This window comes from Pseudochaenichthys georgianus, chromosome 23 (assembly GCF_902827115.2).
Source record: "Pseudochaenichthys georgianus chromosome 23, fPseGeo1.2, whole genome shotgun sequence".
NCBI lineage: Eukaryota > Metazoa > Chordata > Actinopteri > Perciformes > Channichthyidae > Pseudochaenichthys > Pseudochaenichthys georgianus.
The window spans coordinates 10,853,779-10,867,896 of NC_047525.1; the positions used below are offsets into that span (position 1 = coordinate 10,853,779).

General features: G+C 46.2%; 1 protein-coding gene across 7 annotated transcripts in view; it reads right to left on the reverse strand.

Annotated features, from left to right (window-relative positions):
- Nucleotides 1-1,930: 1,930 nt before the first annotated feature.
- The window catches only part of kmt2e (lysine (K)-specific methyltransferase 2E), a 40,031-nt gene continuing 27,843 nt past the window's right edge, over nt 1,931-14,118 (reverse strand). For 3 of the 7 annotated variants that reach the window (XM_034112456.2, XM_034112453.2, XM_034112455.2), the window contains exons 11-25: nt 13,972-14,081; nt 13,628-13,880; nt 12,570-12,668; nt 10,214-10,285; nt 9,429-9,614; nt 8,888-9,214; nt 8,360-8,659; nt 7,771-7,921; nt 7,447-7,673; nt 7,299-7,373; nt 6,571-7,125; nt 5,913-6,166; nt 4,690-4,769; nt 4,317-4,396; nt 1,932-4,223 (exon numbers count right to left, since the gene is read on the reverse strand). In XM_034112456.2, coding sequence (XP_033968347.1) covers nt 3,198-4,223; nt 4,317-4,396; nt 4,690-4,769; nt 5,913-6,166; nt 6,571-7,125; nt 7,299-7,373; nt 7,447-7,673; nt 7,771-7,921; nt 8,360-8,659; nt 8,888-9,214; nt 9,429-9,614; nt 10,214-10,285; nt 12,570-12,668; nt 13,628-13,880; nt 13,972-14,081 — 3,795 coding nt within the window. In that variant the 3' untranslated portion in view covers nt 1,932-3,197. Of the gene's footprint in view, nt 4,224-4,316; nt 4,397-4,689; nt 4,770-5,912; nt 6,167-6,570; nt 7,126-7,298; nt 7,374-7,446; nt 7,674-7,770; nt 7,922-8,359; nt 8,660-8,887; nt 9,215-9,428; nt 9,615-10,213; nt 10,286-12,569; nt 12,669-13,627; nt 13,881-13,971; nt 14,082-14,118 lie in introns of all 7 variants that reach the window. The other 4 variants (XM_034112457.2, XM_034112460.2, XM_034112452.2 and 1 more) reach the window with 3 other exon arrangements.

A 14,118-nucleotide genomic window follows, 5' to 3' on the forward strand; every position in this document is an offset into this window, starting at 1 on the left:
TTATATATAAAATATAAATGTATTTTAATTTTATAATTTATTTTAAATATTGACAATATAATAAAATAAATGGAAATATATACACAAATATTTAATATAAATACCTTGTGTGTGTGTATAGCTAGTGCTTTATCTGATTAATGTTATTTTCATATGAAAGTCCATGATTATAAGTATGCAGTATCATAACTACATCTTTGATGTTTATAAAAAACCAAACCGTTTGAAAATCGGTTGAAAATTGAGCAAGCTATGGTTATTTAAATAGTAAACCATAATGTTATGAATGAGAGCACTGCCTGTAGCAAGATGGCGGCCAAGTGGCAACGTCGGTCTCCATTGGCCAGCAGCGCGTGTGAGCCATCTAGTGTTTATATATATCTATGGAAATAAGAGCCATGGGACCATGCATGGGACACTACTCAAGATGGCGCAGACAATTCAACTTCCACAGAGGACGGAGGAAATGAAAATAACCGACCTGAGACACAGCCTTGGGCTGCAGTCAGATAGTTTAAAAATCAGCTCCTAAGTTCTAACCCTATCGTCTATTCCTTGACCTCTGAGTGAAACGTCACGGGGTTAAGGGATAGTGGATAGGAGAATTCAAAAGGACTTAGGAGAAGAGACTGCGGTACTTTAGAGAATCCGAATGCACTTTCACTATCCCACGTGTTTAAGATGCGCCAGCGGACGTCATTGTGTGCGTCTGCTGCTGTGGGGAAACTATGGAAACCAGTTTTCTATACAGCGGACGACAACATGGATGTTTAATAAGAACGAGGGACTACTGTAAACTCATCTAGAGACTCTCCGCCGTGCTCTGATGCTGCTGCTTTGCTTTATGAACGTGGACAACAGAGAAACATATTCTTCATGACCAAAGTTGGAATTGAAATAAAAAAGGAAAGTGAAACTTATACTCGTCACCCTCTCCCTCCGGTCCACATTAATACCAATGATCCCAATACGTATGATTGTATGAACTAAAGATCTTAAAATCAATACAGATGTATGTATTATAAACGTTAGTCCTTAACATCTATCACTGTGTACATCACCATTCAAACATCTTTTAAAAGTTGAACAAACCCCACACAGCTCAGTAAAGACTGAAATGTTGACTTTATTTGATAATTTCAGTGAAAACTAACGTTCATATTTCTCTTTTTGATTATAATACTGATGAACGTTCAAAACAAAGCACTTTGGCAACTTACCACCTATGTTTTAAAATGCTTAATAAGCACCGTAACTTTCATGATATCATTTCTCGGTCATAATCGGTTGTTTCCGTGAACGGCCGACTGTTGAGTGACGGCAAATGCTGCGGCTGCAAGGCATTGTGGGGCAGCATTTTCGCTTCTCCTGTCGGTTAGGGAGGTCCAGTGGTTCCTAAACTAAAGGAGGTTATAAAGGAAGTTTGAAACCTCCTTTCCTATCATTCTCATCATTCTAGAGAATTCGAACGGCACTTATCATGGCTGCCACTGAGGGACTTCCGGGTCATTTCACTCCTTTAGGAAGGTTCCTAAGCTAAATGGACTATTCGACTTCAGCCCTGGTCTTCCGTCTCTCATCTTCCTCTTGACACCCCATGAAGGTTCAGGTCAGGTCAAGCGTAGTAATTCGCTGTCATAAAACCAGGTATTTCTTTTGGCAGTGTGGCAGGGGCCCAAATCCTGCTGGATTAAAATCTGCATCTCCAAAAAGCTTTCGATGTTTGTCATTTCTTTCTGAACATTTCGACTATGACTTTTTAAAAATATTTAACATATTTTATTATGTTTTTTCCCCCTGCATATTATGCTGACTTTTTCCAATACATTTCACTTACTTTCTGAAAAATAAATAATTTTACATTTTTGACACTATACTTTTACTCTTTTGCAAATCTTACCATGACTTCTTCTATTATTATTTCCACAGACTACACCATTTTTTTCCATGATAATGTTGACGTAACGTACTGTGACTTGCTGGTTTTTAACATAGTACCTTACAGTGTAAAAGGTAACCGCCTTTTCCTCCTGAAGGTAGAATGCTGTGTTTGCAGCTAAAGCAACATCCACAAGTTTCCCAGAGACACATGACACAACGAGTTGTATAAAACTGTCATTACAGTGATTTATTATAATGAACCATGAAAATAGCCAACCAGTGCAGTGTCTGTGAGACTCTCCCCTCCACACAAACATACTCACACAAAAATAATAAAAAAGACAAAGTTGAAGAGTCCAGAAGAGAAAGAAATGAAAATGCTACAGTCACAGAGCGTTCGTATTTACAACCATATTTCCAAAAATGGGATGGGAGCAATTTGTACCAGCATAGAAAAGAAAAGAAGCGATTATTTACAACCTGTTCCTGGTGAAAGCTGGAGTAACCTCCTATACATTAAATTACACTTTCTACAAATAACCATTGATATTCAAAAATAAACCGCTAACGTCCTACCTGTGGGCGAGACAACTCTGCCTACCTCAGAAGACTAAAAGCACTCACAAGAAATCACACACACATACTCTTTAAGCAGACATACTTTTTCACACCCTATAACACACACACGCACGCACACACACACACGCACGCACGCACGCACACACAGTGCAGCCTTCCGGGTTGGTGACGCAGGCTACCAGTAACGGGTCTTTTCTGAATCTGCAGCGGTGAACAGATATACGTTGTTAGACAGAGGAATACAAAAAATAATTGTGTTTTTTCTCTATACAAAAAGCTTTCTCTTTGCTATAATGAGCCACTAGATAAAAACAAATAAATGGTGAAGAGAGCTGACAATAGACAAGAGAGAAAAGGGTGTAAAAGGAATAACTGACAAAGGAGGAAGAGGATGAGGAAGAGGGGGGTATAGGCTGGAATGTCCATTGATAAACAAAGTGCGGAGCCTTACAACAGGGGTCCAAACAAGACACAGAACAGTTTTCCTCTCCATCACAGGAAGGATATATAAAAACAAACGGAGGCCAGGTGAGCACCAGGGGAGATCGTCCATCTTCATTTTTATACAGTTTGTCATTGTCCTTTTTTCTAACATTTTCCGTCCTTATTGTTTTTTTAAAAAGTAACCTTTTATCCCACCGTCAGCTGTTTTTCCACTGGCCACGTGTTCAGGTACATAGAAAACATATCTACAGATTATGATACAGGCCCCTCTCAGGAAGAGTTCTCAGGGGCGGTCAGTGCCACCCTGTGCTCAGGTACCCCGAGCTGTGGAAGGGGGCCGAGGACGCAGGGGCTCCACGAGTCCCAGAAGGCATCTGGGAGGCAGGGACCTGGGCCTGGCCTTGTTGAGTCTGTTGGGGAGGAGGAGGGGGAGGTGGAGGCAGTCCTGTCTGCTGAAGGGCTGGGGGGTACGAGGATGGGGGCACTGAGGGGTTGGCGGCGGCGCCCGGGTGCATCAACGCCGGTTGAAAAGCTCCTAAGGTCTGAAAGTGGAGGGGCTGCATCAAGGAGTTGGTCGAGGGTGCGGGGGGAGGTGGAGGAGGGGGCGGAGGAGGGGTGAGGGATAGCAGGGTGCTGCCAGCGGTGGGCTGCTGCTGAGAAGTCTGTCCCTGCGGAGGAGGAGGGGGAGGGGGGGCGGCGGTCAGCATGAGCTGCTGGATGGGAGGAGGCTGCATGTTGACGTGCAGCAGGGTGGGGCCGGGCATCGGGTGCGGGGGTGGAGGGGGAGGAGGAGGGGCAGCGGCTGCGCTCTGATAGTGCACGCTGAGGGGGATAGTCTGCATCAGGGGTTGCGAGCCAGGGGGGTAAGGGGCTGTGACGGCAGGTTTAAACACGGGGAAAGGTCCGGCCGCTGAGGGGCTCTGAGTGGGGAAATATGCCGTGGAGGCGGAGGGTGCTGGTGGAGGAGGGGGAGGTGGTGGGGGGGCACTCTGCGTGTTATACTGGGGGAAAGGAGCGAGGCCAGTCTGAGCCTGAGGGGGGGGCTGGCTCTGAGGCTGGGCGGGGAACAGCGCCCTCTGGCTGCGGTACGGAGAGCCCTGAGGCTGAGGCGAGTGAAGTAGAGAGGGTCCGGGGTAGTGGACGGGGGAGGAGGGTAGCGGGGTCGGATGCAGCTTGGTGGGAGTTACAGGAGATGGCTTGTGGGCCGCGGGCTTGCTGGGGGTCTGGCTGGTCGGATTGGGCGTCCGGGGCTGACCGTCGGCGTCTTCCTCCTTCACTGTGCGGCTGGGAGGCTGGGCGAGAGGACCGGGGGAGCAGGGCTGTGAGGGGGGAGGCAGAGAGAGAGGAGGTCATAGGGGGGTAAATACCCATCTGAGAGGAGTCAGATCTCCATGCAGGTAGCGTTGACTTACTGTGTGGGTGGGGGTCTTTTGAAGGGTCGGAGATGGGCAGTCTCTAAGTGCAGGTGTATCTCCACCTTCTGTTTCCCCATCTACAAAGAGTGTAAATATTATTATTAAAACCTGTCAAATGTTGATTCAAAAAAGAAACCTCTTGTGGAATAATTCCACATGTTATGAAATAAATGTATTTGGCAACCACTGTCCTCTGGTTCCAGTCTTTATGCTAAGGTATTCTTTTTTCTAGCTCACCCCAGGTTGAGAACCACTGATTTAAAAGACAGATTTGAGAGTGGTATCTATTCTCATCCTATTCTTAACAGAAATAATGTTTGCTTTACGATGCAAAATGTCAAACTTCAGAATATGTGGTCAGTTTCCTCACCTGTGTCTTTGTCTTTGCTGAGCAGCAGAGCCCGGTGGTAGCTGCGCTCTCTGGCCTGCTCTACGGAAGTGGACGACGTCCTTAAGAAACAAACAGATATATATATTTTTCAAGTTTTTAATACTCTTATCAACATATGAGTGGACAAATATGCTTTATATGTGTGTTTATGATCATTTGAACAATGACAAAAATTCTCATGAATATTAAACACAACAACCTCTGAACATTACAAATATTCGCCTCAATTCAACCTGGAACCTCTCATACAATATTACAATACAAAGTGTGTGTGTGTGTGTGTGTGTGTGTGTGTGTGTGTGTGTGTGTGTGTGTGTGTGTGAAGAGAGACACTGTGATGGATCGTTGGGAGCTATGTGCAACTCAAGGCATATGCTGGAACGGGAGCTGCCCGGACGCTGCAATCATGTTGCACTATCCGTGCTGAGTGTGCTGACTTTTCGTACAATGTCCCACTGTCTGGCTTCCTGCATAAAGTCAAGTGCTCGGCGAAATGTCGCTCCTGTTTTCATTTAAACAGCTCCTTATATCCGTTAGCGCAGCTAGCTAGCACCAGATGCTAACAACAGCAATGCACGTAAGGTCTCTCTCTCGCTCGCTCGGGCCACACATGCACACACCCTCCCGGTCCTCCAGATGGCCAGTCGGTGCCTGCCGGTGAGCGTGGAAGTGTGGTCTGCCACAAGCAGGCAGCAGGAGCGGGGCTGTCAGCATCAGCTTGCAGATGGTATTTTAAACTCGATGCGCTCGGAAACTACGGGGCGGCCGAGGACAAAAAATACACATGCGTTAATCGCGGTAAAAATAATTAGTGGCGCTAATTTTTCAATTTTTAACGCGTTAACTTGACAGTCCTAATATATATATATATACTGAGAATACCTGATGTTGGTGTACCTTGCATAACTGCATGAACCCGTATGGCACAATACAACTAGAATTGTATAAATTAGAAGGCTAACTAGGTAATCAGCTCGCCGGTGATTTGCAGCTGGCGCGGTTGACCGCGCATGCGTGGTGAACTGCGTTTTAGAAAAGATGAGATCTCAGACTGGCTTACCTGTACGTCAATCAAGTGGCAAATGCCATAGTAAGGATGGATGATCGGCTAACTTGTTTTTTTTCAATGCCATGCGATCTACCTGTCAATAAACAACAGATATACTACCCTAAATTCATAAGCTGACAAGTAGTTTACATACCACTGTCCTTCTCCTCCTTCCTGCTCTCCCGGTGCCTCTGCCTCCTCACTTGTCTGGGGTTCCTTTACAGGGGGGGTGTTGCAGGGAGGAGTGGGAGCAGGTGGGGGGGGAGGAGGTTCACTGGCGATCTCTTGCGCGACAGGGAAGGCTTCCACGGTCAAAGGTAGCATGGTGGAAACAGGAGAGCTGCACTCGGTCTTGGAGCCGCTGCGACGAGCTTCACGCTGACGCTTCCTGTATTCCAGCAGGGAAACCTGGCAGGGGCAGAACGAGAAGCAGTGTCATTAGACATAAAGAGCCTGGGTGATGATCAACCAGCAGAGGGCAGCATTTGGAGAGTTACTGTCAATGCATATCTTAAATCCATGTGAAAAATGAGGCCCTCATTCATATCACCTTCTGTACTGTAAATGCAATACCTGGGTATATATATTGCATCCTCTTCTCATATAGATTATGTTCAAAATGTACAATGTATTTTGCCCAAGCAGATATTATCTAAATGAAGATAATATCTACAGATGAAATGTAAGTTATATATGCAATCTTCTAAGAGCTAAAAGGCAGCTGAAGGAGTTAGTTCAATGTAGCTCAGTGCCAACTCGGCACTGAGAATAACATTTGGAGGGCTCGTCTGAGGACGACCTAGAGAACTCACCTTTTTCTTCTGTGGGGGGTTCTGTGATGACCCCCCTGCCTCCCCAGAGCCGTCCCCGTTCAGTGAGCGTGAGAAGCCGAGTGCGCTTCCCTCCTCCATGCAGGGGTAAAAGAGCGGCGCCTGGCCCTCGATGAAGGGTGTCTGAGAGATAACCAATGACACAGCTGCTGCTGCTGCTGCTGCGGGCCCTGCTACAGCCCCAGCTGCAGCCTCAGGCCTGAAAAGAGTCACCAGAGGCTCCAGGGTGTGAGAGGGGGTGAGGTCCCTTAAGTTCGAGTTGACTGGAGAGAAGTTCAGGCCAGCTGGTCCAGTCGTGACTCTCTCTGGGCTTTTTATCCATAAGATAGAAGAGGAAGCACATGTTTCTGCAGATGAGGAAGCCTCACTGCTGCCCTCGACAACCACACCATCTGCCCTGTCCTCTCCACAGTCCACAGGCTCAGCAGCAGGAGGCTGGGGACTCTCAGGAACAGACACCTTGGTTTCTGCTGGGAGTGTGTCTGTACTGGGAGTCCTAGCAGAGGGAGAGGAGACCAACGAAGGAGGACGATCGGCCTAGGGGAGGAGGGAGGAAGAAATGTCAGGGGACAGCCACAATGATGGAATTGCAAGACATCAAAGATTGGAAATACTAATGAAATTGTTGACCGGTTGAACAATTCAATCCTCAAACATTGAACCTTAACTATGATGAAAAAATTAACCTTTTTGTTGCGTCATTCACTCACCTCTTGCACACTGGGTTTCCGGCTGACCTCGGGAGAGCTTTCCACTGAAGAGTCACTCTGTGTAACAAGAGCAAACTTCAGTCTTCAGTTATTTTGCTCCTCAAACACACGTGAAACATCAAAGGGGTTTCCTCAAGGGGAGCCTTACCTCCTGAAGAGCATTAAGTGTCTGTGTTGGGGTGCTGGGCAGGGGTTCTGTACTCGGCTCCTCTGTTCGGGGACGTGGTGGGGTAGCCAGTAAGATGGGGGTGACGGGTGCCTCCAGTTGCTCTGCCCTGGTGGGCGTGGCACAAGGGGAGCCGTAGGGAGTCGAGCTCTCCGACATGCAGGCATCTAACGGACTCAACCGCCGCTTTTTCAAAGGAGTCGGCAACTCTGTAGGAAGACATTTAGTGTGTTATTTAACTGAACATTCATTCAATAAAGTTACATTTTAACTGTCGAAAAGTTAGACTTGGTGCTGGCTTCATACCCGGTAGTAAGCACGTGCCATTGTAAGGAAGGGGACTGTCAGAGTCTCCGTTAATGGAGGGGCTGAGAGGACCCTCACAGGGCATGAGGAGACTGGGCCGTCTGGCCGGGCTGGGGGAGCCCTCCTCCTCCAGGGCCTGCTTCAACCATCGCTGTGAGGAAGAGAACAGGTTCAGGTTCAGTTGAGGCTCAGTGAAAAAAGTGAGAAACAGAACACGTAAATAAGCCTATGTATGAGATTTGGTTAAAGAGATGATTTAGAGATACTGTTGTTTTGGGTAAATTCACTGTTCAAAAATGCCTTACGACAGACCTTTTAAATTGTATTTGCTATTGTCTGAAGTTGCGTGAAAAAGCATAAAAATGTAAGCACGTCAAATCACAGGGGGAGGTCTAGCTGAAGACTGATAGTGACATTTCTTCATATTTACCACACTTGAACTTTTTCATTCATATCATGTTTTAAATTCAGATTGACAAAGCTAATGATGGATCACTAATAATCAAAGGACAGATCCATACAACTTGGGTGGATAAACATTGCTTAAATGGGTATCGCAGCCAAATATTTCTCAATCTGTGTTCCATACCTTCTTGCAGGAGCCAGTGGTTGGCGGTGTTTCAGGCAGTTCCCTGGAACGCCGTCTCCCAGTGGGGACTCCGGGAGTGGTGGGGCTGCGGTTGGCCAGGAACGGGGACGAGAAGCGGACGTAGTGTTTGGGCGTGCTGTAGACCTGCGGAGAGCATGCCATGCCTGGCAGGGCATTGAGCTGCGTGGCGAGTACTTCAGGGTCGCTGCTTATTCTCAGCGGCCTCTCAGGGGCCGGCTCTGGAGTTCGTGCCCCACACTCCTGCTGCTGCTTCTCTCCCACCCACTCACTTACAAAGTGCTGTTGGATAAAAGAGTTGGATAAAAATTGTTTAAAATAACTCCATCAGGTGTTGGGTTTCCCATAAATGTAATGTGTTTGACTCGTGTACATATTATACAAAACAAATAAACTATTGAAAGTATTTTTGGGTTCATAGTAATTCAATTTAATAAACAAAGTTGTGATACAAGACAAAACAAAAGAGTCATTGCTGTTGCTCGTGTCGAAGTGTAACCATGGCCGTACCTTCTTAGATTTGAAGTTCTTGCCCCCCATGCGGTGTCTGTCGGGTGCAGGTGAGCTGCTGTGTGGAGGGCTGCTGTCCGGTGCTTCGGCTGGAAGGGACTCTGGCTCCGGTGCAGAGGGCATCTCTCCGTCCATGCCTTCGTTGGACATAGGCTCTAAAGACTCGGTTGGAGAGCCAGGTGCCAAGTCCGAACAGGTGCTGATGGTGCGAGTTCGCCGGCGCTGCTGGCCAATGTGTGTGCGGTTCCTTGAAAAACTTTTCCTGTTCCTCGAGCTTTTGACCTTGGCTGGCTTTAACCCTGGCTCCTCTTTGACCTCCAGAAGTGGCTATGAGAAAGTACGAGTATTTATAATGATTCAAAATAATGCAAATGTTGGATACATCTATTAACAGAAGTTGAAAAGCTGATTTACTTTCTCTCATAAAGTGATACCACTTTATACTCTCTCTAAAGAAAAAGGGGCCAGATTTCTGCAGTGTGATGATAAAGTATTCAAAAGAACACATAACAGGAGTGTCTTTGTGTCTCCATGTTCTCACCTGCATGAAAGCTGGAGAATCTGCCATCTCCGGTGTGGCTGGAGGCTCCTCCTTGATGTCACTGCGACCCCCGAGCTCCGGCTTGACCGTGCCGATTCTCTCCAGGGCCTGCTCTCTGCGTTTCTCCCTCTTCTCCATTCGCGCAAAGGCTTGCAGGATGGCCTCCATCTTCCTCTCTTCTCGCGTCTGCAGACATAAACGTGGGGTTCAAAGAAGGGTAAGAGGAAGCAGACACATTCATCCATAAGGTACTTCTCTCCCACAGAGGACCTGAGGTAGCGATACAACTGGTAATGTGTGCTGCACAGCAAAAGCCGGTCTAGCTGTGCAGAGTGCAGAGTGAAAGAAGGTTACCCCTTGCTTTCTCAATAAGAAAAACTAAAAAGGAGAGAAGTCCAGGCAGGAGCAACAGGAAAATAAATGAATGTAGTTAAACTATGAAGCTTTGCTGAACCTTAACGGACATAGCGTTTAACATTTAACAATGACAAACCAGGATGTTGCATGTCTTATGTGTTCCTATATGCATGTTTGTGCCACAAATAAGCCACCTCTACCTCCACCAAAACAAACCAGGAGCTCCATCTCCAGTCAGCACACCCCTAAAATATATTTGTACCAGAACACATTCTGCAAAAGACATTGAGAGATCAGGCTGAAGACAGATTTCTGTAAAGACGTCACAGTTAGTACGCTTGTTAAGTCAGTCACCTCGGGGAGATTGGGGGGGTGGGGAGGCTGGTAGATGGGTGGAGAAGAGTTGGCTATGAATGGTTCAAGTTTACCTCCTTGTGTTTCAGTCCTATCCAGCTGGCAGCCGCCCCGACAGGGAGATGGGACTGCTCCGCTGGGTTGGCCTGAATGTTCAATCAAAAACAGCCCAGTTTAGAAGAGACACGTCCCCCCCTAAACAAGGCTTCACAAACACTGGACAGGGCTAGACGTATGCTCCCTCATCTTCTGGTGGTACTGTAGGTATTGGACTTAGTAATATATTTCTACAGAGAATACTGGTAACTATATAGGTCTCAGGAAAGCATGCATGAAACCCCAAAACTGCCAAGTGTTTTAACTTATTCCTAACATCATCTAAACATAGGGTTTTCTCAAATAGCTAATGGTTTTCTTTTATTGCTGTTCACGCCTGCAGCAGCAACCTCAGGGTTTTTACATCCTTAAAACAAACTCTTTATGTGATATCATATTACAGAACAAGCTTGGTAAGTACACTTTACACTCTGCGGCTGTCTGAAGACATTTGACAATCATGAGGGAAATAGGAAAACTTGGTAATAAACTGGTCTTGGTCCAAAACCATTGCCCTGAATCACACGCTGGGACACATCCTATTTGAAGCTTTGGATACAAACACACCTGCGGATACATTTAAGCTTCAAAGTCTCATAATTCGTCGGATGTTATGACCCATCAATCAATCAGAAAATATGATTGTTCTTGTACAGTCTAGAAAAGAGGAACAAACACCACGTGCACAAAGGACTCAAATTTGGCCAAAGTTTGTGTATTGGTTTGCAGCAAAGAAACACCACACGCGCCCCAATCACCGAAAACAACAGGCGTTGCTGCAGTGGTTAGCACTGTCGACTCAGCAGCCTCACATTGCGTTCGAAACCTACGAACCTGGGGCTTTTCTGTGCATTCTCCTGTTCTCCCTGTGGGGGTCCCTCCACGTGATTTGGTTTCCCCCCACAGTCCAAGGAGAGGAACTTTTGGTTAATCTTCTTATCATTTTGTCAAAATTATAGATTTTTCAATAATTTTGAATATTTGAAAACACTTTCAATATTAATTTCTGCAGTACCCACAGCGGTAGCAGTTGAGCTTCCTATTCTCTCGGACACATGGCTTCCTTTCACACTTGCACAAATGCTAAGCAATTCCTAGACACATGCTTGCTGGACTTGCCATCTTTAATGAGCTAACACCACAACAGAACTGGCTAATTATTATATTATATCAACTAATGACGAGTGATGAACACAGCACTGTGAAAGAGGAGTGATGGCTTTGTGGGCACTGGCACGGTGTGTTTTTATTGCCAATTTCAATAAATAATCATGATCTTTGGGCCATAAGCCAGCAGGCAAACTAGGAGGACCTTTTAAACAATGGAGGCTTCTGTTTAGGTAGACTAAATATCAGGCCAGCTCACAACAACCTTATCTCCCACGCACCTTGTTGCGGAACAGATTTATAACACCCACGTGCATAAACTGCGCTTTATGATCGTCAGTTTGTGAACACACACTTCTCTGATCCAGCGGCTGAGCTCTCTCCTGGGCCACATTCCATAGTTACCAGCCTATTGGATCTCCCAAAGTCAATATGGCCCTGGCAACAAGGCTCTACCCTCTGCAGCCCCTCCCCTCTCTTCCACTATCTATCCCTTTTTGGCCGATTAGCAAAGCTGTATGTTGGCCAAAGATGAGTCGGCACTTTACACCTTGGGTCCACTGTGTGAAATGAAGCTGACTGCGGGGTAATTTCCAGAGTGTGTGGGTAGTGCTCGTCTGTTTGCATGTGTGTTTTATCTCCTCTCTCAGGGACATAAGGCTGTTTGGCAGGACAAACACTGGTTGAACAAGTAATTGGCCCATTCCAGAACGAGCGGGGCTCCTACTACTAATGAACGCTGGGGGCCAGTGGCAGTTTGCATGACGACACAACATACTGGTTTGTTTCCACTGACATGAGATGGCCTTAGCGTGTGACACTAAAGGCACATTCATTTCCGAATATGCTGGAGAATAAAAGCCAACAAATGCGAGAAGTGAATAGCAGACCAGCTTAAAGCCTCTGTACTGTGAAGAAGGCGACGAGCAAAGCTGCAGAAGGGAGGAACAAACAAAAACAAATCACAATAGGACTGAGGAAAACAACAACAGGGGCATTGAAGGAGGCGTGAGCACTAGCAGCAGATAAGTGATGAAGCCGAGGGGAGTTTCATGGAAGGGGGGTAGACGGCTGCTCCTATAAGAGCCCCAGCCCCCACAGCAGAAAAACAGTTCGGTCCACACCCAGAGCAACAGGGGACAGTATTATATGTATTTGAACTCTTTCTGCTAGGTGGCTGCATGGCAACAAAAAAAAGATTGTAGCCCCCTAGCATAGCACACTTACCATTTTCCTCCTCCTGTCTGCAATCTGCTCCTCTGATTCCATCTCTACTTCATTGCTAACGGAGGATTTGTCTTCTAGATCCTCATATAACTCAGGATCCTGTAAGAGGAGGGGAGAGGGGGGCATGGCGCTTTATCATGGCTGTTCAGTCATTCTGGCTACAGACTATAGGGAAACAGGTTAGAGTGAAGGAAGGAAGGAAAGAAGGAAGGGGGGGGTGAGGAAGGAGGGGTAGGTGCTAACCTGTAATATATATCGTTAAAGTAACTGCTTTAAACTTGGCATTGGTCTAATTATGTTGATAACTAATGGTTAATTAATCTAAAACACATCATAGCAACTGTTCCACTGTGAGCACACTCCATGCTGTACCTGCACCCTCTTCCAGAACACACCTTGTGGCAGCTAACATAATAGTGATAGCTATGAATAAAGTAATAGTTTTCTCCTCAGTTGGGACATATCATCTCACCTCTACTCCTTACTACTGTGACATAACTTCTGGATGTCTAAACCACAGTCTCATATCATACATAAACACTTTGCACTAACACCATCTCTCTGATTTCAAGCTGCTGAAAGAAACCAATCTGTAACAATTTGGCTTGGTCAAGGGAATATTCCTTTTATGGAACTACGACAGAAGAGAATTTCTGTTGCTGTTAACACATCCAAGAGAAACGCCATTCTTAGAGTGTGTTGCACAAAAGGGTCATACACTGAAACACATCTCTGCCAGACAAGTGGCATAAAGGTGTCTTGTGCAATGAATCTGAACTATGTTGTAAAAGTAATTAGTTGGTGGGGGCAGAAGTGAATGAAAAAAGGGATGATGAGAACAAGAGGGAACTAAAGAGGATGTAGAGGGACTAACAATGGAAAACACATGCAAATAACATTCAACAAAGACCAAACTAAATGACATGCATGGACCACAAGGGCCAACGTAAATAAACAATAAATATGCCTTTTTAACAGTTATCATGTAAGCAGTCAAGTGTTCAAAAAGGATGATACTGGGTGCATCAGTGTGATGTTCTTAAAAAGTACAATCTTGCCTGGTTGTTGGAGATGGAGAGGCGGAGAGGAGAGAGTTTCCTTTGTTTGCCGTCACATACGCTCTTGCTCTTCCCCTCGCCGTCCAAACCCATGTTCTGGTTCTGGCCCAGGTCGTCCCGGACAGTCTCTCTGTCCTTGCGACTCCCTCGGCGCCGGCCTCCAGAGCCCAGGTTCTCTGTGGGCTCGAGGTTGTGCTTGAGCACCGGGCACTCCTGGTTCCCCTTCACACAGGCACAGTCTACCTTGTATTTACTATAAGAGAAAAGAAAATGAACAAATATGAAGTTATAAGGTGACATTTGATCATCATGCTACTTGCCAAGGTTTATTCTTTTAAACTCACCAGTTGCAATAGTCGTAATCAAAACCAATGGTGATCTCTGTGCCTTTGATAATAGGCCTCAATGAGTAGATGTACAGATGCAGCATCCCATCCTCAATGACGTGCCGCACCTGGGGGAGGTTGAAAAAAACCATGATAAATAGGAGT